The 25516-nt window shown below is 42.2% G+C and overlaps 1 protein-coding gene across 28 annotated transcripts in view; it reads right to left on the minus strand.

The window, feature by feature from the left end:
- The window catches only part of Sec31a (SEC31 homolog A, COPII component), a 56682-nt gene that overhangs the window by 26667 nt on the left and 4499 nt on the right, over positions 1–25516 (minus strand). For 10 of the 28 annotated variants that reach the window (XM_029477037.2, XM_021163768.3, XM_021163767.3 and 7 more), the window contains exons 2-14: positions 21418–21497; positions 20591–20714; positions 18917–19115; positions 17492–17587; positions 15501–15641; positions 12692–12834; positions 9065–9164; positions 6401–6562; positions 6061–6213; positions 5592–5825; positions 3907–3981; positions 2265–2303; positions 1732–1809 (exon numbers count right to left, since the gene is read on the minus strand). In XM_029477037.2, the coding sequence (XP_029332897.1) occupies positions 1732–1809; positions 2265–2303; positions 3907–3981; positions 5592–5825; positions 6061–6213; positions 6401–6562; positions 9065–9164; positions 12692–12834; positions 15501–15641; positions 17492–17587; positions 18917–19115; positions 20591–20714; positions 21418–21496 (1623 nt within the window). In that variant the 5' untranslated portion in view covers position 21497. The remainder of the gene's footprint in view (positions 1–1731; positions 1810–2264; positions 2304–3906; positions 3982–5591; positions 5826–6060; positions 6214–6400; positions 6563–9064; positions 9165–12691; positions 12835–15500; positions 15642–17491; positions 17588–18916; positions 19116–20590; positions 20715–21417; positions 21498–25516) is intronic. The other 18 variants (XM_029477038.2, XM_021163771.3, XM_021163770.3 and 15 more) reach the window with 3 other exon arrangements.

Here is a 25516-nt window from a genome sequence, read left to right on the forward strand (position 1 = left end):
TGGGAACAGGACATAGCCTGGTTGTATGTGTATGTGTGTACATATAATCCTATTGTAAAGGTAACAAACTGTGTGACTCAATTAAAAATCTGAATACAAAATGATCTGAAATTCAAAACACCAAACTTTCAGATCAGGGACTTGTAAAAACTATGCAGACATCCCAAGTCTCTGCTTTTAAATGAAAACAAAGTTATCCTACATGACATCAAACATCCACACCTGCATCTGCGCTGCCTACACTCCAGAATGTTACATCCTCGAGTGGGGTCCAGCCCAGGCTCATCTAAGGCACGGCACTCATTGCTCTTACAGCAGGAGGCCAGTCCTCCCTCCTCCCCACTTCAGTATCTAACGTTTAGAAAAGCACTGGCAGTTTACATTAGCCACGCTGAAGGGTGAGCCAGCTATCCACCCTCACTATCTCTGTTCACCAAGTTCCCAGAACAGTACTTTCAGGGCTGGAGGTACGCATCAATGGGAAAAATACAGACCTGGGATGTATGAGGCCCTGGGATCAGTCCCCAGGACCCTACAAACATCGTTTTTCCTTTTTCTAACTTAGTGTTTTCAGATGTGCTTTCTATACACAACTAATAAACCTTTACTTATGAATTCCTGAGGTCTTAGGAGGGCCCCAAATGCATAATTTCTTATGTACTGAAAAGCTCAAATATACAAGTTACTATATTGAAAAGCAAACAATATCATCAAGTCAGAAGGGAAGAGTCTTTCCCCGTTTGCCTCGTTTGTTTCAAGCCTTCAGAGTCTGCACTGAAGACAGCTGTTGGGCTAAGTGAGCCTCTCATGATGGATGACGCTTCGTGCAGGACCGAGCAGGCCTTTAATCTGTAAGTGGGTTAATCCGTCTATATGCAAACGAACGTGCTTGTAGGGATCTATACATTTCCCTAAGTAGCTCCAAAACTAGTTCAAAGGTTGAGGAAGATTTTACAAAGCTTATTTCCTTCATAAATTCTAAGACTTGATTTCAATAGAAAACATATTTTATAATCAGTTTGTAGTAGCCCAAAACATTCATGAATTATGTTTGTAAGCATTTCATAGTCAAGATATTCCCCTATCATAAAAGGCAATGGAAAAGTCAAAGATTAGATATGAAATAAGAACCTGATTAATTTTCCAAGATTAAATAAAATTAAAAAGCAAAACCAGTAAATTCTAGAGTTAGTTGTTAGTTGGGGGAGAAAGAAAGAGAATCAAACGGAAACCAATTAATGATACAAGTTTGTATTCAAGGTCTCTTCTCATTAGCTTCAGGAAGGACACGTAGTAAGTCAGCACAGTCGGTTTAGTTTTATAAAATACTCTTTACTGGTATTCCAAGAGCAGGACTAATGTAGAAGCCTCTATCACTGACAGTGAGCTATACAAATTAATGTGCCAAGAAAACAGCATTAAGTTGACATGCAAGGCAACTGCATTTTCAAATAAAATCTCTCTTTGGTTTAGCATCTGGCAGCCTCTGAGCCAATTAAGGATATCTCACATCTGCTGCTAATTTTAAGCCATACAATCCAGAAGCTGGGCCAAGGAACTAGAGCACAGAGATTCTTCTGTTAAGTGAGGTGAACAGAATCTTACCTAAACATACCTGAGGAAACAATACATTCAAACACAGTTGGCAACAATTAGTCAACAATGTCCAAAGTTTCAGGTGAGATACACAATTATCACACAGTTGTCCAAAAGAATATAAAAAATCAGTACCTCTCCCAAGAGCTGCTCTTCAGCAGCAGGACTCTCCTCCCCATCACTCTGCGCTACTTGGTCAGAGTCCTTAAGAGCCTTTGGTACATAAAACAATCAGAGGAGTTGAAGAATGCAGCATTAAAGGTTATTAGTGACAAGAGAGACAAAGACCCAACCAACCACGTCCAGAGCTTGATCATAAGGAGGGAGCAGCCAGGCAAATGTATTCCAGAAACAACATTAACAGGAGAGCAAGAACTATCACGGCCAGTGTCTTCCTTCCAGGTACCGCAGGTCATGTGACATACACGAGCTTTACCTTATGTATCTGAACAGGCACTGACACAGTTTTCCCCTTTATAAAGTCCAAATATATCAAGAGTGACATGCTTTAACAGCTCAACTTAGGGTGGCAATTATCAACTTACTAAAATACTTAGAACTGGTATTTTTTAAACCAGCAAGCAAAAGACATCAACTTCTCAAGTTACCCTTCCTTGTCAAGATCTAAGCAAACGTTCACAAGACAGCTATTTTTACGGCCTTCTTACCACGTCGGATCCGTCCACTTTGTTCAAGGCCAAAGCAATCTGAAATGAAAATAACAACTCACCTACTACACGGAACTCTAGTTCAGGGCGAACAGCAAGGTTTAGTGTTACCCCATGCTCAGCAGACCTCCACATTCATATCAGGGAGAATGCAGAGATCTGTGCAGAGCTGGCTTTACTGGCTCTAGCTCCATCTACATGGAAGTCTACTGCTCAGATGTTCTTCAGCTCTGCTGTCTAATCACAAAATCAGCCTTCAAAGAAACATGCTTTCTTGTACTTCATTCTTTTAAGTAACTACAAGTAATGCTTTGTTGTTGTTTGCTCTTTAACTGGGGCTTGCTATACAGCCCTGTCTGGCCAGGAACTCAGAGACCCACTGCCTCTGCCTGCTGAGTTGAGTGCTGGCTGGGTTTAGAGCCTGTGCCACTTTGCCTGGCTTATACTTTTTAAAAAGACAAATTGCTTTAGGAATATTTTGATAAGGATTCTATTTCCTAACTTTTTGCTTCCGGGCATGCAAGTAAAACTTAAATTTCCTGAAAACTGAGAAAAATCAAGAGCATGAAGGAGTTACCACTAATGATAAAATCAAATAAACACCTTAAGGCATAAGCAAAGACCCCAGCAGTGTGGCCAGGATGAGACTCCATCCCACGTGCCCTCAGAGGGGCGGATACCTAGAGAGCTCACACCATTTAGGTAATTGTGTTTTCTACAGAAAAGTTCAGTTGCTGCAAAGGTGGTGACAGGCCAGAAAACGAAGTGTTCTCAAGGTCTCTGTGGCTTGTTTTCACGACTACTGCTGCTCATGTCAACACGGACACAGCTGAGACCCTTTCTGAGAAGACAAAACTATAATGTGTTTTTCTCGCTCAAAAAGGGAATTCAATTCTTTCAAAACTACAAAAGCAAGTGACTTGTACTTTGTTTACTTAGGCCTGGGACAGTTCAGCCCCATTCCTGTTACCTGGCTAACAATGAGCCATTTAAAAATTCCATGATGGGGCTGGAGAGATGGCTTAGAGGTTAAGAGCACTGACTGTTCTTCCAGAGGTCCTGAGTTCAATGCCCAGTAACCACATGGTGGCTCACAACCATCTGTAATGAGATCTGGTATGTCTGAATAAATAAAATAAATGACTCTTTAAAAAAAAAAGACCCTCCATGATGGTAAGGCCGTGGTGGTGCACACCTTTAGTGGCAGCACTCAGGAGGTAGAGGCAAGCAAATCACTGTGAGTTAAAACCAGCCTAGTCCATAGAGTTCCAGAACAGCCAGGATTACACAGAAAAACCCTTTTTTGAAAACGTTTTTTAAGAAAAAAAAAAAAAAAAGGAAAAGCATTGAAAAGCTAGGGTGGGAGACTGCAGGTAACACCCCAATAAAACTCCAGTGTGTGGGACTCTCTGTCAAGGCCAAAGTATTCCTGATGATTCAGTCTGAGTTAAAGATGGTTCTGACAGCTTCTAAATCCAGCTAGAAAGTGGAGTTTTGCATTTGAAAAACATATTGAAAACAAGTATGACTTCTTATTGAATGTTTACTGACTGATTTGATAAAATCTGTATAGAACCTGATAAAAACAAAAGCACATAAGTGTTTTACTTGAGGCAGTCACTTGACTTTCTCAGGGACTCACCTTCTTGCCCAGATCTTCCTTTCTGTATCCCAGAAGCTCAAGGTATTTTCCACGAGAATCCTCCTCAAAGTTTACCTTTTAAAAGAGACATTATCTTCATTATCTTCAAACAAAGATCTACATTTTAAACTAGTAACTCTAAAAGCTGCTTTTTAACCTATGTAAGACTGTGTGCCCGTTGTGTTGGTCTGAACATACTCAATTGAGTGCTGGCAGAGGTCAGGAGGACACCAGTTCCCTATAGCTGAGGCTGCAGCAGGCTGAGGTCCCTAACCCAGTGCAGGGAGCCCAGCTCCGTCCGTCTGGAAGAGCTGTCTCTCCCGTACAATTCTAGACTAGGAATGGCTTGTTTCAGACCGAGGCTCACTATATAGCCTTGGCTGACCTGGGACTTGCCATGTAGACCAGGCTGACCTTGAACATACAAAGCATCACCTGTCCCTGCCTCCTGAGTGCCACCACATCCCTAAATAAATTCTTTTACAAACTAGTGTTTTGTTTGTTGGACACTGGATCTCAGGTAGCCCAAGCCTCAAACTCAGATGCGTTGTGTGGCAAACAAGAATCCTGACAACTTCACCGTCCCGCCTCTGACTCTCAGCTGCTAGGGTGACAGGCATGGACCATCAGGCCTGGATAAGCCAGCTATGTTTTAAAGATAGGAATGTGTAACTAACCATTCTGGATAAGTGAGGCTTGTTTTGTTTTGTTTATTTTGTTTTGTTTTTTATGTATAATTTTGTTAAATACAAAGTAATTCACGTTCAATGGTTTTATAAGAAAGTAAAACAGAGTATTCAATATCCAAAACCTTTCTCAAATCTCCCACCTAAGCTGGGCATGGTGGCCCACACCTGTAACTGAAGTTCTAGGGAAGCAGACTGGTAGCTCTGCGGCCTGCCTGGTCAACACAAGAACTGCATGCACAGTGAGAGACCCTGTCTCAAACAGAAACAAAATTTTACTCCTAACCAAAAAATTTTAATTGTAGAATTATAGAATTTAACCTTATTGTATTCAAGATTGGTTTTCTTGAAAAAAATCAGTATTAAGAAACATCTGTGAAAGCAAAATGTGAAAAAGGAAGCTCTTAGTCTGCTATGAAGAGACAATCTGCTGAAAGGCTTTCCCCTCTGGCTCTTCTGTATCATCAGGAAGAGAAATGCCTCTGACCTGCACCTCCATCCCTCTCCCCATGCTCACTAAGCCAGGTCTAGACAGATACCAAATACTCTATGTTTTTATTATGGTCCCTCTCGGGCTCTAATGTTAAGTCTGCTTAGTGATGTCTCTCTTCTTTAAGTTATTTACGCACTCGTTAGCTTATAATGATGTAAAAGATCACGTTGTGTTCTCTTTCTAAGTTTTTCTGGCCTCGGAGACAAGGTCTTGCTGTAAGGCCAGGCTGGCCTTGACCTTGGCAATCAAGTGCTGGCATTACAGGTGTGTGCTACCAATGCCCAGCTTGGGCTTCTTGAATTTCATCTTGTATTTCTGAAGTCACACTATCTCAAATGTTTCTTGAAAAGGAAAACAGATTTTGATTATAATATGAATAATTCACTGGTAATGAACACTACCTTTAGGGCCAGAGAAATGGCTAAGCAAATAAATGTGCTCACTGTAAAATGAACATGCATGGACACACACACAGGAACAAAAATTAAAAATAAACCCAACTTTACCTTCAAGAAGGACCACACATTTTTCTCAAACTCGGTCTGGGAAGCCTCAATCTTTTTCTGGCAGTAACCGATGAAGCCCTGAGACTGCACAGCATGCTGCAGCTGCGCTGACCGGCTGAGAAAGTCCTTCTCCGTCACCACCTGACTGATGAACACAGGCTGCCGTCGCTGCTGCTCAGCTCCCTGCTGCAGCGGCACTGCAACGCTCTCAAAAGTCACCAACTTCCCTCCAAACTGTGAAGGACAAATGAGCTGGTGAGCCGTTAAGCTGAGCTCCCAAGGCTCCGGAAGCCTGCTGAAGTCAAAACTGTGCCCCACGGACAGGCCCCCCACAACCCAGAGCCTCAGGCTATCCATCCTTCAGCTGTCCCGTGCAGTTGGCACAAGCCACCTTGGATAGGCAGTACTTTGTGCTGTCCCACAATTCCTCAGTAGCACGCTGCCCTGACCATAAATGAAATCCACCTACTGAGAAGGAAGCGCCCACAGGTCTCCGGATCCACTTGGGAGGCTTCTTCAGGGGCAGTACTATGCTGTGCTGAGCAGTCTGCTGTGGGATTTGTAATGGAGGGAGAGGTTGTCCTGTGCCGAAAGGATCAAGATTCCCAAAAGATGATGAAAGCTAGTTTAAAAAAAAAAAACAAAAAACAGTGACCTATGCAAACCGTGTTGTAACTTTCAACAACAAAATATCTAACAATTATCGAGTAAAGTGACATTGCTGGTTGGTAAAATCACTTTAAAAATAGTTGCACATGTATGGCTCTTTCTTGGTAGCAACCATCAAAAGCCTTAATACTGCCTGTTACCTTGTCAACTTGTTTCTGCCGTAAGCCATCTATGCTCCCTCCCATGACGGAATAGACACTGATCCGTCCATCAAAGGAAGCAGCGGACAGGACAGCAGGATTTCGAGGACACCACTGGATATCAAAGCACCACTGTGTGTTGGTGGGAAGTTCATATAATACCTAGTCCGACATAAATAAAATACGTAAAAGTTAGAAAAAGGTATAGCCAGGTCATAAGCAAAAAAAAAGTAAGGCTGGTAATACGTGCAGCTGAACATTTTCTTTAAGAAAGAGTCTTAGCCAAGAAAACCAATAGTAAGTTCTCCGTACAGCACAGTGACCCTGGGATGGTCCACTAAGGACAGGAGTGCTACTCGGTAGTCTGTTTTCCTAAAATGTCAAGAGCAGGCAAACTGAACATTTTACCAAATTCTAATGCGCCCCCCCCCCACCTCAACTGGTTTTACCTGGAGAGATCTAAATAACTATATTTAGGTCATTTAAAGACCAAACTGTATGAGCTGGTGAGATAGCTAAGTGATTGAAGCATTGGCTGCTTTTCCAGAAGTCTTGAGTTCAATTCCCAGCAACCACATGTGGCTCAAAACCATCTGTAATGGGATCTGATGCCCTCTTCTGGCCTGAGGATGTATTCGTAAAAGAACACTTTAAATTAAATTAAAAAAAAAAAAAAAGACGATACCCTGTAAGCCACACCCTTAGACAGAACTGCCAACTCTAGCTTTCAGGCTAAGGGAAAACAAGCACATGCCATTCCTACTGCCGAGGAATCCCAGCGGTTTCCCATAAAGGAAAGGGCCATGGACAACTTTTAGAACGCTGTTCCAGGGCTGAGGAGATCTGGTGCTATCTGTAAAGCACCAGGACATGCACCCACACTTGCCTGTAACCACAGAGCTGGGGAGGCAGAGACAGGCCAAACAGAGATCCTGTCTCAAAAAACAGGTAGCAAGGCAACGGACAAAGAGACACTGTCAATTTCTGGCAGCCAGGTCATACACACATAAGTGCACATGCATTTGTATGTACATGAACATATACACACAGAGGAAATTAAAAATAAATAAAAAGTTATCAGAATTCTGCTGATCCAGAGTGTGATGATAATGGGGAAATTTAGGAGCATGCGTGTGAGGCCTTAAGAAAAGCCAAATGACTTTAACTTCGGTATTGTATGGAATTAACAAAACAAAAACCAAGCAAACACAAAACCCCAACCACACAGTGAAGAAGCTTCCAGCCTGCTCACGTCTTTGATGCTTGCACTGGCTCATTTGTAACCTGAAACTTCACTTAACTAGAAAATCTAGTTATTTTAGTTGTCGCATATATATCTCTATATATAATGAAAAGTCAATTCCTTTAAATTCCATAAAATACAACCATATGCAAAAGTTTATTTGATAACTAAGAAAATGGTAAGAGAACAGTATGTTCCAAGAACATGGCCTAACGTGAACAGATAAAGGGAAAAAGCACACGAATTTTTTCCTGGCTTCAAATCCCACAGGCAGAATTTATTGTTGGTTTAATTCTGTTCTCAGCCTCCTAACCTTAAGGTTTCTGTACTCTAAAACTTTAAACTGGAAACCAAGGAACTAAAGAACTTGCTTTTATTTTCATTTTATAAGACAGATCAAAGTCTACTGACAGGCCAGGAATATAGCCCTGCCCAGCATCTGAGGCCCTGTGCTCACTCTCAACACCTAAGAGAGGGAAATGCATTGAAACATTTCCTCACGTATTCTGTATTCTGTGTGCATGTGCGTGTGCATGACGGGTAAGTGCGGGAGGCATGCACCACAGTACCCTGTGGATGACAAAGTTCAGGAGTCAGCCCTCCCTCTCCTCCCGCCTGTGGAAGTGAATTCTCTCCTTTCTGCTGTTGCAGACCCAAGTTAACAGAGGTGAGTGCTTCCCACCTTGCTGGAGGGGTGCTGAGGCTATGCATGGAGTCACTGCATCCTGTTTCTCATGAGGGTTCCAGGAATCAAACAAGTTTCCAGACATAACTGCTGAGCCAGCTTGCCAGCCAGAAGACAATTTTTAATGGTGCTGGAAACCAAGCCTAAAACTTGGCACCGGCTAAACAAGTGCTTGACCACTGAGCCACAATCGCAGCCCCAGCCATTCACATTTGTCTTAGTTTTCCAGCAGAGCAGCTATAATGCACCTGCAATGATTGATCTACTTACTTTAATAGAGAAGAGGCATAGACATAAGGCTACGGCTTGGGGCTGGAGAGATGGCTCAGAGCACTCCATGTTCTTCCAGAGGACCCAGGTTCAAATCCCAGCCCCTACATGTTGGCTCCCGACTGTGTGTGACTCCAGTTCTATGGGATCTGACGTCCTCACATACACATACATGCAAAGCACCAATTCACATAAAAACACCAATGCACAAAAGTAAAAATAAGTGATTTTTAAAAGAAGACTGTAGCTAGAATCTATGTTCCAATAGAGAAAGATTAATTTTAAAGATTAAAGGAAATGAGCCTGGGTAATGTTTCTAACAGAGTTCTGATGGATTAATATCTGTCACCTTCCTCCAATGGTTTTAATTATAATTATGTGCTTAATATCCATATGGAAAATTCTTATTCAGGCAGAAGTAAGATATTCCAAGGGCTGACAGGCTGAGAAGCACCCCTCCTCCTACCTCTCCTGTGTTAGGGTTAGAGCAGAGAATCTTAGCATCTTTTCCACAGCTTAACAACAACTCAGGATCTGCCATGCTCCAAGCAACTGCCAAAATCCCCCTATAAAAAAAAATAGGCGGGAGAGAGGAACAAATGAGAACAAAGTGTACTGATGGAACTCACCTCTGTTTACTGTCCAAACCGTTAGCCTAGCAAGAAAAGAAGGAAGAGAAAGACAGAGAGAGACACACACACAGAGACAACACACACACACAGACACAGACGAAAAAGACCCACAAAGAGCTGAGGATTAGTCAATCTTGAGGAAAGCAAGTTTCCAGTCCGGCCTGTGCAGGCTCAAGGATTCACGTACTGCTAATAGAAATCTGGTAATGGATGCCACAGACACGGGGCGCTCAGCACTGTGCAGAGCATTGTAGATGGTAAGAATGAAAGCAAATACCCAACCACACCGACTAGAAATAATGTCACAGGCTAGGTTTTATGAGAAAACACTGAGATAAAAGTGCCTTGTATTGCTGGCTGTGGTGCCATGCACCCTTAATCCAGCTTGGGAGGCAGAGACAGACAGATCTCTTGTGAGTTCCAGGCCAGCCTGGTCTACACAGAGAAACCCTGTCTTAAAAAATAAAATAAAATAAAATAAAGTAAAATAAAATAAAATAGCAAAGAAAAGCCTCCTTGTACATGGGAGATGGGAGGCGAGTGTTTCAACACCAGTCTGCATCTTCAGTCCTATGGTTTAGCTTCTGCCATCAGGGACATATTCTTCATCAAGTATAATGACAAGAAAACCTTAGGTATGCTTCAAGGCAATTAGAAACCTGTCTTTCTAGAGTGAGGACATCTGTAACCTTGGAGAAGAGCAGAGCTGACTGTCTTAGACTGAGGACACCTGTAACCTTGGAGAAGAGCAGAGCTGACTGTCTTAGACTGAGGACACCTGTAACCTTGAAGAAGAGCAGTACTTGCAAGCATTACTCCAGGTATCAGTAAGCGGGATTCCTTGGGCTGTATGAGTGTGACAGTGTGAGCCTTGGGCTGGGAAGGCAGGCTGCTCAGTAGTGAAGTGCTTGCTGTACAGCATCCTAACCAAGTCAGCCCATGAGATGGCTCAGTAGGTCGAGGTACCCACTGCCAAGCCCTATGACCTACATAGAGTCCCATATTCCTGGGTCCCATGAGACACAGACTCCCACAGGCTACTCTGAGCTCGACAATGTGTGAAGTACGGCATATGTGCACCCACACCCACATTCACACTCACACACATAATGCCAGGAATGGGAGCACACACTTATAATCCCAGTTAGGGAGGTGCATAAAGCCAAATCCAAAAGTTTGCCATTAGCTATATATACAATGGTGACTACAGGTTTGGTGCCCCAAAACATAAGGTTGAGGAATGCTCAGAAAGACATCAGACATTGACTTCTGGCCTCCACAAACATGTGTGCACCACCACATATACCACACAAACACAAAATCTTCTGGACTCTATTTAGAGAAAGACAATATTCTGCCTTTTCTATAATCATATCTATGTTATTGAGAGATTCTATGAGAAACCAGAATTATGTTTTAATCACTCTTAAGAGCACACACACTACCGGAGGTTCTCAGTGTTTAGCTCAGTGGTAAGCGCTTGCTTAGCACACATATATAAGGCCCTGAGTTTGATCTCTAACATAGCAACAACAAGTGGTCAAAGTTTGTTCATTTTTACAATTTTTTTCTGAAGTGTGTGTGTGTTCACATGAGTGCGGGTGCCTAAGGCAGCTATTGCCATCAGACCCATGTAGCTAGAGAGCCAGAGATGGCTACGGGCTGCCATGTGCCTGCTGGGAAATGAACTGGAATTCTCTGGAAGAGCAACAAGAGCTCTTGATTACTGAGTCATCTTTCCTGCCTAATATGTAAACATTATTAAAGAAACATAGAGCTCTAGGCTGGGAGACCTTACAATCAAGCAATCTACCTTGTAGTAGTGTAAGAAACGGCTAACTACTGAGATTGCCTTGTTTCTCCCATCTAGCACCGTGCTTTACTAAACTATGACAGCCCACTCCCAAACTCTGAGGTAGAGTGCAGTGCCAGGGGAACACTGAGACTGGGGTTTGGGCTGGAGGTCAGCACTTGGCTGGTTATCTATGACCCTGAACAATTGAACCTCGCTGAGCTTCCGGCCTAAGACATGCATCGGCATTTCTACAGCCAGTTCTGTAATGAGGACTGACTGCCTATGGAATCATGTAAATGACTGCACATTGTCTATGTTAGGAGAGTTTGCCCTGAAGGTAGTGCAATGGTTTGAATGAGACTGGCCTCTTGGCCTCACACTTTTGAATGCTTGGTCTGTTACTGTTGCAACCATTTGGGAAGGAAGGATTAGGAGGTATGACCTTGTTGAAGAAGGTGTGTCACTTTGGGTCCCGGGGCCAGACTCTCTCTGCCCTGCTCTTGGGCCATGCCTGTTGCTTTCCTTTCTAAGTTGCCTTGGTTGTGGTCTCTTCACAGCAACAGGAAAGTAACAAACAGGTCGGAATTCTGCCTGTTTTACTGAATAATAAACTCAATCTTAAATAAGAATAAAAAACATTAAGATTCCTCAGAACTATCTTTTCTTGCTATAAAAGATACTAAAGGGGGACTGGTGAGATGGCTCAGTGAGTAAGAGCACCTACTGCTCTTCCAAAGGTCCTGAGTTCAAATCCCAGCAACCACATGGTGGCTCACAACCATCAGTAACAAGATTTGACGCCCTCTTCTGGAGTGTCTGAAGACAACTACAGTATATTTACATATAATTAATAAATAAATCTTTAATAAAAATACTAATGTATAACTTCTAATGAAGACTACATTCTGAGCGGATCTTTTCATTTATGAGCACGGGACAGGTCACAAACTTCAGGGCTTTCTCCTTTACAAGCTACTACTCAGGAGAGTGGAAAAGGACTTCAAACTTCAGTCTGCCTGCCACTAAAGAGGAGGAACACAAACTCCTAAGGTCCTGAGAAAACCAGTACAAGACTAAAAGGAATTTAACGAATTTAAATAAACTTGCTACTACCTAAGTATCAATGACAAGCAGTTTACCAAAGTAATGAAATGTAATGGCACGGCAACATGAGAAAACCCCCGTTTTCAGAATACCTACTCAGCATACTCGCGACCACTGAGAGCAGAAGGCCTCCTAATGGCTCAGAAATGTTTCATTTCATGTTTACATGAAAACAGAATCAAGCCATGCAGCATCCCATCGTCTTAGGGCTGATGACTAACTGCACAATCCGAGTCAAGAGCGCTCAGGTGCTTTGACAGACTCAGTTCTGATTACTCTGGTGACTTTTAGCCACGCTCACACTGTGTAGTTGAGGGCCCTCACTTCCTCATGTCCTTGCCTCACCTGCCAAGTGCTGGGATGACAGGTACACATCTCTCTCCTGCTTCATTGTTTGAAATAAATGGTAGAAAATCTTTAACAAAGGAGTCATGTGAGTATGACATGATCTTTCCTCCACTTTGGAGAGAAAATCATGATTACTGCTTAAAATAAAAATGAGTAAATATGTTTTAGAACAAAATCTGAAGAAACAAAGTTCCTTAAAACAGGAGCGTGGTACCTGGCATGATTTTCCAGAACCCGGAGAGGAGAGGAGGCAAATCGAAGGTCCCACATCTGGATCACTGGTAATCGATCATCCTCAGAGGCGAGGACCATCTGAGTAGCCACATCAGGGTGCCACGCCAGCCCAGAGCAATGCATCTGCAGACAGGAAGGCTCATGTCTCAGCAAGCATGTTACTTTATGAAGCAGAAATAAAATGTGAGGACTATGTCACTACTGAAATAAACAGGAAATGAACTGAATGAAAGATCAGCTCCGAACCTTCTACACCAGTGGTTCTCAGCCTTCCTAATGCTGCAGCCCTTTAACATAGTTCCTCATGCTGTGGTGACCCCCAACATAGAATTATTCTCATTACTACTTCATAACTGTAATTTTGCTACAGGTATGAATCCTAATGTAATTATCTGTGCTTTCCAACAGTATCAGGAGACTCCTGTGTTTGGAGTCTGGCATGGTCTTGGTAGGGGTGGAAGGACATGGCTCCCACCCCTAGAACAGCAAGCATTGACTTCCATGAGTATCGATAGCTGCTATGGGTAGAAGGCTTGTCTGTATAATAATGTACATATCTTCACATTCCTCTGAGAAATGTTAATGTTAACCCTGCTAACCTTAATGACTCTATGATAATTAGAAACAGCATGTCCAGGAGCTGAGTGTGTGTCTGTCTGTAACAAAATGGTAAGTGCTGGGACCTTCAGGACAACCCTTAAGGCTGTGAAGAGGAACTCTAAAAACATGAGTTCAAAAATATATACTTTCTCAACTATGCAAAAATAAGAGGATGCAATATGAATTATATAAGGGTCTTCATAGATCAAAAGAACAGAGGCAGTTATACCATGAGGCAGCTTATCAGAAGGATACAAAGACAGGCAGAAACAAAAGCTGACAGATTCCTGAGTTCAAAGTCAACCTGAGACAGAGGGAATTTAGGTTGAATTTAGGTCCTGGTGTGGTCTGAATGGTACTGCCCAGCTATCTTATTATCTGTGCTTGATGCTTGCAGTCTCTTCCTAAGAGTCAAAGAGCTAAGGTCACAGAATGCTGATTCCTGAGATGGTCATTCAAGAGGGAGTCTGGAATAAATAACTTTATTGATACGTAAATAAAAAACTGGAGCCGGGCGTGGTGGCGCACGCCTTTAATCCCAGCACTCGGGAGGCAGAGGTAGGCGGATTTCTGAGTTCGAGGCCAGCCTGGTCTACAGTGTGAGTTCCAGGACAGCCAAGGCTACACAGAGAAACCCTGTCTCGAAAAACCAAAAAAAAAAAAAAAAAAAAAACTGGGCTTTGTCAGAAAAAACTAGACTTTGGTCAGTAAACCAGTGAGCTATACAGAGAGCTTTTAGAATTTTTATTAGCAGAAAGAGCTGTCTCAACCAGAGAGCTGTCTGTCTGGAGCAGAAAGCTAGTGGTCTCTAACACAGAATTTTTTAGAATAGCAAGAAAAAGCTGTCTCGAGCAGACTACAGAACCAAGAGCTATCTACAGAGCTGTCTAGGGAGCCATCTTGAGCAGAACATAGGCCGCCAGCTTGGACCCACAATTTGACTTCAAGTCAGTGGTTTTGGCACTCCCAAACACCCCTTTTCTCAGTTCTTGGCATCTGTGAAAGGGTCAGTAGACATCCCCCAAAGGAATCGCAGCCCACAGGCTGAGAACCACCATTTTCAGGGTTAAACAACAGCCTCAAACTCTAACATCAGATACTTTCTATTCATCTATGTGATGCACACAAAGCAATTCAGAGCCAAAATAATACTTCTATCTAAAATGAATTTTGATGCCAATACTGTAACTAAAAAATATTTTATATATACTTCAAATATAATATTTTTTGAAAATGAAAATAAAAGCAACATTTCCTCAAAAAGGATCAATTTAAAAAGAAGAAATTAAGAAAAAAAAATCAAAGAAAAATGTCTTAAGCAACAGCTACCATCTGAAGTTTCATGAGACAATTAAGATTATTGGGGATTACCTAGAAATTTAAATTCTAGTAAATATTCCACATGATGACTAAAATTATTTTTGTATGTTTTATTCCACTGAAACTATTGTTTTAAAAGTTCTCATCACTTAAACTATAACAATCTGGAAAAAGGTTCTTTTCAACAACTGTGTGGCGGCGTTTTAAACTGATATACACATTGTGATCCAGCCACCATGGCTTTAGGAGATCTCTAGCCAGGCCACATTACTCCACATGCAAAGGCACTTGCTGCTAAACCGGAGTTTAATGTCTGGCACCCACAAAGGTAAGAGGAGAGAACCAACTCCTGCAAGCTGTTCTGGGACCACCAACAAAGTGCACAATGGAGTGTGGACGCCAGACAAAGACATCCATCCTGCCACATGAACACATACACAGAAATAGATAAACACAATCAATATTTAAGTTTTAACTTCAACAACAACAGAAATCAGGCCAGCTAGAAGGCTCACTGGGTGCCTGCCACTAAGTCCCCAAAAACCCGAGTTTGATCCTTGGGACCCACCTGGCAAAAAGAGAACAGATTCACAAAAGCTGTCCCCTCAATTCAATGTGTGCTTCATGGCACACGTGTAGTCACACTTACACACACATGCACACAAAATTAATAAAGTGCTTAAAAGCTTAAAAACATATCCACCATGGGTTTATAATTATTCTCACTAAGGGAGTACAATCTTTCCACCATTAACTGATGGATAAAAAGACAGGATTTTAATTTTACAAAAACGTGATTCCTTAAAACAAGGGACAGCGTACTTCCAGCAGAAACATCACATGCTCACCACCTGTACTCCTGTACTCACCCTGTTACTGTGGTCGCTGACTTTGATGATAGGCTCGTTTTTCCTGAGATCCCAGACAGTTGCCCGGCCACTGGGACTGGCTGATGCTAAGATATGCTGAACTTGTCTGTTCCATGCTATGCAGCTGATATCTTCTGGTGGCTATTAAGGAACAAACATTAAAAACCACTTCACTACTGTGCTGGTTAGTTTTTGTCACCTTGAGAGACTGGAGTCACTGAGAGGAGGCTGCCTCCAGAGGGCTCTGTGGCACGTCTGCACTTTCTGGACTGATGACTGATACACAGGTGTCCAGCCCACAGTGGGAAGTACTGCCCCTGAAGCAGTGAGTAAGCCAGGCAAGCAAGGCGATGGACGTCGGTGTGGACACAGAAGGCAAGCAGGCCCTTTCTTGCCCCAGTTGGTTCTAGGCAGTGTTTAGTCTCAGCAACAGACAGTAGCTAGGGCATTGCTATACTCACATGTAATTATAAAGCTGGATGTGGTGGTGTACATGTTTAGTCCCAGCATTCTGGAGGCAGAGGCAGGCAATCTCTGAGTTCTAGGCCAGCCTGGTCTACTTACTGAGTTATAGGACAACCAGAATGACACAGTAAGACTCTGCCTCAAAAAACTAAAAAATAAATTTAACTATAAATTCTAATTCTTCATTTATGATTTCTTCCTTTTCTTTCCTTTCCTTTCCTTTTTCTGAGACAGACAGGGTGTCACTATGTAGCTCTGGCTGCCCTAGAACTCAGAGATCCACCAGCCTCTGCTGGGGTTTAAGGAATATACCATCATGTCTGGCTGATCCTTTATTTTTAAAAAAAATCATCTATTACTTAAGAATTAGGGGCTGGTGAAATGGCTCAGTGGGTAAGAGCACCCGACTGCTCTTCCGAAGGTCCGAAGTTCAAATCCCAGCAACCACATGGTGGCTCACAACCACCCATAATGAGATCTGATGCCCTCTTCTGGTGTGTCTGAAGACAGCTATAGTGTACTTACATATAATAAATAAATAAATCTTTAAAAAAAAAAAAAAAAAAAAAAGAATTAGACCCATCTATTCCACTGATTTCCTTTCTATCATACATTCACAACATGTCCATATTGTTTAAATCACAGACATACAGGACTTCAGATACTTTCTATTGTTTACCACTGTCTCATCCAACAAGCATTTGTTGACTTCCTGCTCTAAACCAAGGAGTTTCTTTATTTGATGTTGGTGCAAGAGAGACCACAGACTATACAATTATGGGTACTGGATGTGTCCTACAAGCAGGCAGGACACAAACAGCAGCTGGACCACAGGGAAATAAACACCTTTGTAAGGAGTAGACTAGATCATGACACCACTGTTCAAGGTCTCAAAATGGTAGGAGCAGGTAGAGTGGGTGGCCAGTGCAACTGGGGATCCACACAACAATGAGAAATTCAAAAACAGAGCAGAAGAGGCTCTTATGATGCCTACAGGAGGCACACAGGAAAAGTGGATTGATCCGAGCATGCCACTGTGAGCAGCTGTTAAAGTGTTTGTCTGTTCTGTGTGCTTCCTGAGGCCCAGCACCACATCATGGCAGTTGGTATGTGCTGAGTGACTGCTTACCACTCGAAGATCATGGATACTTTAAAGAAACACTATATTTTGTTTTATTTTTTTGAGACAAGTTTCACGATGTAGCCCTAGTTACTAGTTTGGAATTTACCATGTAGATTAGGCTGGCATGATCTGCCTGCCTCTGCCTGCTGAGGGCTGGGGCTAAAGGCATGCACCACCACACACAGCATTTTATTTAAGATCTCATTCTATATTCCAAGTTGATTTCAAATTCTCCCTGCATCTACCTTACAAGAGAAACACATTTATCAATACTTTACTACTAAAAATTAATGATATTTAAATACTGGTCTCTGTGTTCAAAAAACTTAAAATTAACATAAATGCATTTAAAAGAATGGCTTTTTGGTTCCTTGATTACATTAATCATCAATTAACATGATACCTGTGTTTTAGCTCCCGGCGTCATTGGAGTTGCAAAATTGTTTAGATCCCAAATGTAGATTTCAGATTCATTAGCACCAGAGGCCACCAAATTGGTCTGCAAAAGAAACAATGACCTAATTACAAATAACTGAAAACTCCAAATAACTAAAACCAACACACTAACTTTAATACATACATGTTTATTGATCAAACTGATCACATGTGTGACTTCCTAATTATCCATAACTCATCAAACTTAACTTTTTTAGAGAAACATTATAAAACTTTTCAAATGAAGGTTTCAAAATAAAATTCATTTAAAATCTAATACATTACAAAAAAGGGACCGTTCCACGGTTAGATTGTTAGAGACGCAATCACCTTAGCCACACAGGTGCTTGTATTGGTGGATTTGCATCTCTGGAAGACGAGGTGACTACAGAAGACAAAACAGGGGCAACTACTCAACTCCTACACCTACTCACTGTGTCTCGCTGGAGACCTTCCAGCCAGCACCCAGAACTGACCCAGGACACCTAGGAAAAGCAGCCTCTGTTCTCACTCACGCACTTCCGGCTCATGGGCACATAGTTCTGTTGCAGGGAGGATTCCTGGGTGGTTTCTACTCAAATCTCCTGGGTTAAAGTGACCCTAAAACTGGCCTCCTCTGCTACTGTTCATGTTTATTAGGTTTCTATCAACTGGCGCTAGGAGCTGGCCTAACGTAGGCCTTAAAGCTTCCAAACTGTGGGGCTCCTAATATCTAAAGGTGCCCAGACAGATGGCAGGATGCTTCTAGTGTCGTCATCTCAGCCTTGCTTGGGGCAGGTTTTATTTTTCATGTGTGTTTGGTTGTGTGAGCCCACATGTAAAGTGTGAGTGTACACAGGAGCAAATGGAGTCAGAGGACAACCTCAAATGTCACCCTCAGAAGCACTGTCCACCGCCTTTGAGACAGGAGCTCTCCCTGGCATGGCGCTCACCAAACAGGTTAGACTAGCTGGGCAGCAAGTCCCAGCGATCCCCCTGCCTCTACCTCCTCAGCACTGAGCTCCCGAGTACAGAGCACCACACCAGCACTTTCATAGGGACTCTTGAGAACGGAACTCAGGGCCCTCCTGCTTAGAGTGTAAAGACCTTACCAACTCTCTCCTCAGCCCTGCGGGCTTTTGTTGTTGCTGTTGAAACAGGATCTCTTGAAATATAGGCTGGCCTTGAACTCACCATGTAGCTGAGGCTAGCCTCAAACTCCTTTGCCTGAATCCTGAAGTGCTAAAGTACCCAGCAAGGGACCATGGCCAGCTTCTAATCTCAACTCTGAACTTCACAGGTTCAAGTCTTTACCTTTCATTCCCAATACTGAATCCTACTATACTCATAAAGTCATTTCAAATGACAAAGACATATTTTAAGAACTATGAATGAATGCCAAACAAAGTCAGACCTGGAAGATGTTTACATCCAAGGCTCTCACTGGCCCAGTATGCTTGTCCTTTTGGGCAATCACAACTTCCTTGTCTCCAGCTATAATTTTAGAAGGATCATAAAGAATAATGTTTCCATTTTCTCCACCTGCAATCAGAACTCCAGAAACATCTCCTTTGGAATCCATCTTATGAGGTCCCCAGATCAACTTGTGGTACCTTAAGGAGAAAACATATAAGTCAAGTAAGTGTCCAAAACTGTTCAATTATATTTGTTGTCTATATCTTTCTCTATATACAAATCCGTTTCTCTTTGACTCTTGCTGATTATGCAATCAGTAAAATAGAATTTTACTATTTACTTGTATGTTTATACTTGATTTCCTGAAATTTAAACAGTGAAGACTTTACAAGAGTAACAGAGTATATAGAAAGTCACTTGCATGGCAAGAGAGCTTAATACTGACTTTTATCATTTAGAAACTGTGCAACTTAATATTCAATTATTTGCAAACATTTGCAAAACAGAGCTAACCAAGTGCTCTCTGAGAAAATAAAACCAATCTATTTCCAAAGATACTAGTCTGCAACCTTGAAACAGTAAAAGTGCTAAGGGAGTCACTGGAAATCTTCAAAGTAGAGATACAGTGTCAAAATTAATTGGAAATTTTCTAAATGAAGACAAGGTGTCCAAATTCTGTGCCTTATTTCTAGGAGGGGGTAATGGTATAGTCTTGGGTGGAGATAAAGTTAGGAGAGGCACAGAAGTACATGACAGTTCATCTTGGGGTCTTATAATAGGCAGAAGCTCCCCAAAACATGGGAGGACTGAGCCAGGACTCATCCTTCTTGATTCTTTAAAACCTACTAAAAACATACAAAGTTTCTTTCATTCTTAAATTACGTGTCCTTTTTCTGCATCATAGTAAGTGGGCCAGCAAGATGGTTCAGAAAGCAAAGGCACTTGTTGCCAATCCTCACAACTTGGGTTTGATCCTAGGACCAACACAGAAGTTGAGAACCAAATCCTACAAGTTTCCCACTCTGGTGCACACACCCCTCTCCACATAAACTTCCACAAGATAAACACAGTCAGCCATGACAGTTAGGCATGATAGCTAGGCATGGTGTGCACACCTTTAATCCCAGCACTCACAAGACAGAGGCCAAGTGGAGCTCTGTGAGTTCAATCTACCCTGGTCTACATAGCTAGGTCCAGGACAGCCAGGAATACAGAGAGATCCTGTCTTCAGAGAAAAAAAAGGTAAAAGTGTCTATGTGTGTGTGTGTTCTTTTCTTTATTCATAATTAACTTTAAAAGTATACTTTACTTGCCCAAAAATGCAATTACACAATTTTTTACAAGTTTTTCATGTCACTGTCATTATTTCTTAAACTTTCTAATAATCATAATTACAGACAAAAGTAGACATCAGGGCTGGGATGTAGCTCACTTGGTAGAGTGCTTGCCTGGCACGCACAAAGTCCTGGGTTCAGCCACAGGCACTGCACACATGGTGGCGCTTGTCTATATCCTGGCACTCATGACAAAGAGGCAGGAAGAGCACTGTTCGAGGCTATTTTTGGCTATTAGTGAGTTCCAGGCCAGCCTGGGCTACAAGAGACCGTGCCTTAAAATAAAATAAAATAAAAACTATTTAATAATAACGTGAACCTAAGGCTGAGTCTCATACCTGTGAGAAGAGGAGAACGTAGCACAAGACTTCATATCCAAGGATGGGTCCGAAAGGTCCAGCTCGAATATCTCAAGGGAAGCATTGGTACTAAACGTCGCATCCAACTGCTGGGCAGATGTTCCTAATAAAACATATGGATGCTAACTACAGATGCAAAATAAAGACTCAAGAGTGGCATGAAAGAGAAACTAAAAACATGCTTTTAATTGATGTCATGAATTCATCTGTGATGAGACCGCAGCACATACAACCCTGAGCATGGCTAAATGAGTGCAACACTAAGATCTGACACGGGGCTAAGAGTGGGTAGCTACAGACAACTGTTTGAAGACTGTAGATATTTTAGAAGCTTATCTGGAGTAACAGTCTCATGATGTACTGTATCTGCTTTAAGTCTCATAAAAGCAGCTCTCTTGAAACTAAGGAGTAGATTGGGGTATAGGGGGAGGGCTGGGCAAACAGGAAGGAGAAGAACTGCAGTCAGCATGTAAGGTAAATAAATAGAATTTTAAAAAGCAGCTCTCTATTTAAAAATGCTTCTGTCAAGTTTGCTCATCATTCACTGAAACTTTGTCATTTCTGTTCCAACTACCTGTGGGCTAAAGATGAACATGCTTCCCACGCACTGGGAACAACGCTATGTGACAATGACCAAGGCTGAGAGGCACAAGGCACAGCCACCAAATTAAGTGAAAGGGAGAGGGAGGGATCTTGCTGGAGAGTGACAAACCTTTCAGGAGATGAAGCTGTAACTGAAGCTTAAGAACAAATAAGAAGATGACAGTCACCGAGACAGGCTACTCAGCCTTCTCTCTTGAGCTTACCTGTGGCTAGGTAAATGGGGTGGTTCTGGGCAGGGCTCCATGCCTGCATAGCTGTACGATCTATCTCCTTTAACTTCATTCTGCCAAATGAACATTTAACAGAGAAATATACTGAGCATATAACCCAGAATATTAAAAAAAAAATACATAGAAACAAACAAACCACTACAGTATTAATAATGCCCAAATACCAATAATACAACTGTGTCATGTTGGAAATGTCCAATATTAGAGGAACTATTTTTGGAACAAATATTCTATTATTCTAATTCTTCACAGAGCATACAGTTGAGTGCCTGCAGTCTGAAATGAGCAGGACCAGACTGCTTCAGACTTCAGAGGTTCTCAACTACTGCAGTATTGTCCACCCCTTACTGGCTGAGCAGATATACAAAAATCTTCAAATGCTTCAAATATGAAACTCTTCAAATGTTTCAATTAAGTATGCTCAACTTACTGTCCCTTATCTAAAAAAACAGTCTATAAAACACCCCAGGAGAATAAAAACAATTAGCCAAAGTTATACACACACTTCTCAAACTGACAGGAGCTTATCTGTCGGGAGTAAGGAACCCAACATGATAAACGAGATGATCTTCTGGGGTGATTACACAATGACTAAACCTGTTTTAAAATCATTCTCACAGTCAGGTGTGGTGGTGTATGCCTATAACCCTAGCACTGAGCCAGCTGAAGGAGAACCATGCAGAGGTCAATGCCAGCATGGGCACACAATGAACCAGGACAGCCTGTGCTATAGAGTGAGGAGAGCCCCTCAAAGGAATAAATAAACTCAGTGACTTTAGACCAAGTCTAAACTGTGCATATATAATTTTGATTTTCAAAAACAGTCTTTATGAGGCTGAAGAGATGGCTCGGTGTTAAGAGCACTTACTTCCCATGTAGAGGATTCAGGTTTAGTTCCCAGCACCCATACAGAGGCTCACAACCACCACCACGTCTGGGTCCCGGGGCTCCAACTCAGTCTTTTGACCTCCATGACATATGGTACATATGCACTCAAACATATACACGTACCTATAGACTAAAGAATAATAAATAACTGGGTGTGGTAGTACCTGCTTTTAATTCCAGCACCCAAGAGACAGAGGCCAGGTAGATCTCTGTGAGCTCCAGGCCAGCCAAGTCTACATAGTGAGGCCCTGTCTCAAGAAACAAAGCAACAAGCCGGGCGTGGTGGCGCACGCCTTTAATCCCAGCACTCGGGAGGCAGAGGCAGGCGGATTTCTGAGTTCGAGGCCAGCCTGGTCTACAAAGTGAGTTCCAGGACAGCCAGGGCTACACAGAGAAACCCTGTCTCGAAAAACCAAAAAAAAAAAAAAAAAAAAAAAGAAACAAAGCAACAACAACAACAAAAACCAATAATACCAATAATAATAATAGCAATAAATCTTTTTTAAAAATCAGGCTTTGTGTTTTAGAGCAGTTTTAGGTTTGTTAAATGCATAAAAAGTACAGACACAACAACTGCCCCTCCCCTCTAACACCCAGAACACTTCTTCCAACCCACGCGCCAATGCTGACTGCCATCCAATCCACAATTTATATTAGGCTACACATTCAGTGTACACGTCATGGTTCTGAAAAGTGTATTATGAGGTATATTTACCATTACAGTATCCTACAGGGTAGTTTCCCTAACCGAAAGGCTGTTTTCTGCCCTGCCTATATACATGAAACTTACATAATGATTTTTTTGTGACGTGTACAAGGGTATGATCTATTTTTCAGGGCCCACAGTGGTATATAAATCAATACTTTCTTGTCCAAACTATTTGTTTTTCATATCCATATGTCTTCTTGTCGATCCTGAGCCAGAGCAAAGACTTTCCAGCCTCCTGCCAGGAGGCAACTCCTGTGTTCTTGTCTGTTCCTCCTGCTAGTCCCGCAGCTTCATTAAGTCACGTTCTTATCCCACAGATCACACAGAGACTGAGCACACATGTCAAATATGTCCTTAGCTTTATGAAGGAATCTAGCCTTAATACCTCTTAGCATGAATGCAAGTACTGTCATCTTCAGGCCAGTGGCGCACGCACGCCTTTAATCCCAGCACTCGGGAGGCAGAGGCAGGCGGATTTCTGAGTTTGAGGCCAGCCTGGTCTACAAAGTGAGTTCCAGGACAGCCAGGACTACACAGAGAAACCCTGTCTCGAAAAAACCAAAAAAAAAAAAAAAAGAGAGAGAGAGACAGAGAGAGAAAATCAGTATGTAAGTTCCACGTATATATGAAGGAAGGGAGGGGCGGAGGGAAAAGAGGGCAGAATGCAGATTTAAGGTTAGGGAAACCACCTTGTAGAATACTATTCATATATCATGTGTGTTAGTGTGTATAAAATGCATAAGCACATGAGTGTGTGCATATGTGTGTACCAGCAATGCACCTGAGAAGCTATCTACCTTCTTTTGTAAGATAGTGTTTCTCTCTCTCTTTTTTTTTTAAAGATTTATTTAGTTAGTTAGTTAATGTATATGAGTACACCACCATTGCTCTCTTCAGACACACCAGGAGAGGGTATCAGACCCCATTACAGATGGTTGTGAGTCACCATGTAGTTGCTGAGAATTGACCTTAGGACCTCTGGAAGAGGAGCTAGTGCTCTTAACCGTTGAGTCATCTCTCCAGCCCATCTCTCCAGCTAGGCTGTCTGGTGGTGAGCCCAGGAGTTCTCTTGTCGCCACCTCCCCAGCACTGGGTTCTTCAGTGCAGGCCGTCGTGACCAACTTTGTTATCTAGTTTTATAACCTGTATTCTGCTTCTGTTCATTCTTTTTGTGTAGCTATTATTTTTTTCTAAAACGTTTTGATTTTCATTTCAATATACTTCAGGTTCTTTGTAATTTTAAATAATTTTATTTAATGGCATTAGTCCTCAATTTATTCATTAACTCTAGCTGTACATATGAAGTTAGCTCATATAATCTTACCTAAATTTATTTTTACGTATGTGGATGTTTTTCCTGCACATATGTCTGTATACTGTGTATGTATACACAGTGACCAGAGGGACCAGAGGGCAGTGTCAGTCACTGGAATTAGGGTTAGAAGTGGTTGTGAGACCTCGGTCTTCTGCAAAAGAAGAAAGTGCTCTTAACTGCTGAGCCATCTCTCCAGCCCTGGCTCACATAATCTTCCTGCTGCTCTCGTGATCCTGGTTAAGTCAGGAGCATCATCCCTCAGGATTTACCTTCGTGTAGCTAAATATGCTTGCATTTGTCAGCTTTGAAAGATGTCCTCTGACTCCGGGGCATCACAGACACAGAAATGTACCAACTCTCACACCCACTTTCCCCTTCTCTGCGTGCAAGAGCTCACCCTGCCTGCGTTTCGGAACCCTTCCTCTAGTGAGGAAACGCTCTCGGTGCTCTGTGGCTGCACTCTGCACTCAGGGCCCTAGGTGCCCTTCAGAGGAGCAAGGCCACTTCATTTGCCTCTATAAAAGGGATGCAGACTTGAGTTGTATGCATTCACATTGTTTCTACTTGAAGATTTTATACATCATAAAATTAAGGTATAGAAAGTTAGGTGACGGGCTGGTGAGATGGCTCAGTGGGTAAGAGCACCCGACTGCTCTTCCGAAGGTCCAGAGTTCAAATCCCAGCAATCACATGGTGGCTCACAACCATCCGCAACGAGATCTGGCTCCCTCTTCTGGAGTGTCTGAAGACAGCTACAGTGTACTTACATATAATAAATAAATCTTTAAAAAAAAAAAAAAGTTAGGTGACAAGAAACAGCCAAGTGTGAGTTCAGAAGTTTAACTCCAAAATTAAACTGCCTATGTTTGAGTATTCAGTTTTTCTATCACCGGCATCAAAATGTGAGTATACACACACATACACACATATATATGGCTATAACTGAGTGGTTAGAGTGCCAACCTAGCATGCCACAGGCCCTTGTAGCCCCAGCACTCCAGAGGAAGTGGGACAATCAAGAGTTCAAGGACATATTCTGCCTCAGCTACTTCCAGGACAGACTAGGTCCACGGGACCCTGTTTTAAATCAACAACAATAAAAAATATTACATTAAAAAATACTAAGAACGGCAGGCAAGGTAGCTCAGTGGATTAAGGTT

The sequence above is a fragment of the Mus caroli genome, unplaced genomic scaffold (genome assembly GCF_978045245.1).
Source record: "Mus caroli unplaced genomic scaffold, Mus_caroli_1 scaffold_4, whole genome shotgun sequence".
NCBI classification, from domain to species: domain Eukaryota; kingdom Metazoa; phylum Chordata; class Mammalia; order Rodentia; family Muridae; genus Mus; species Mus caroli.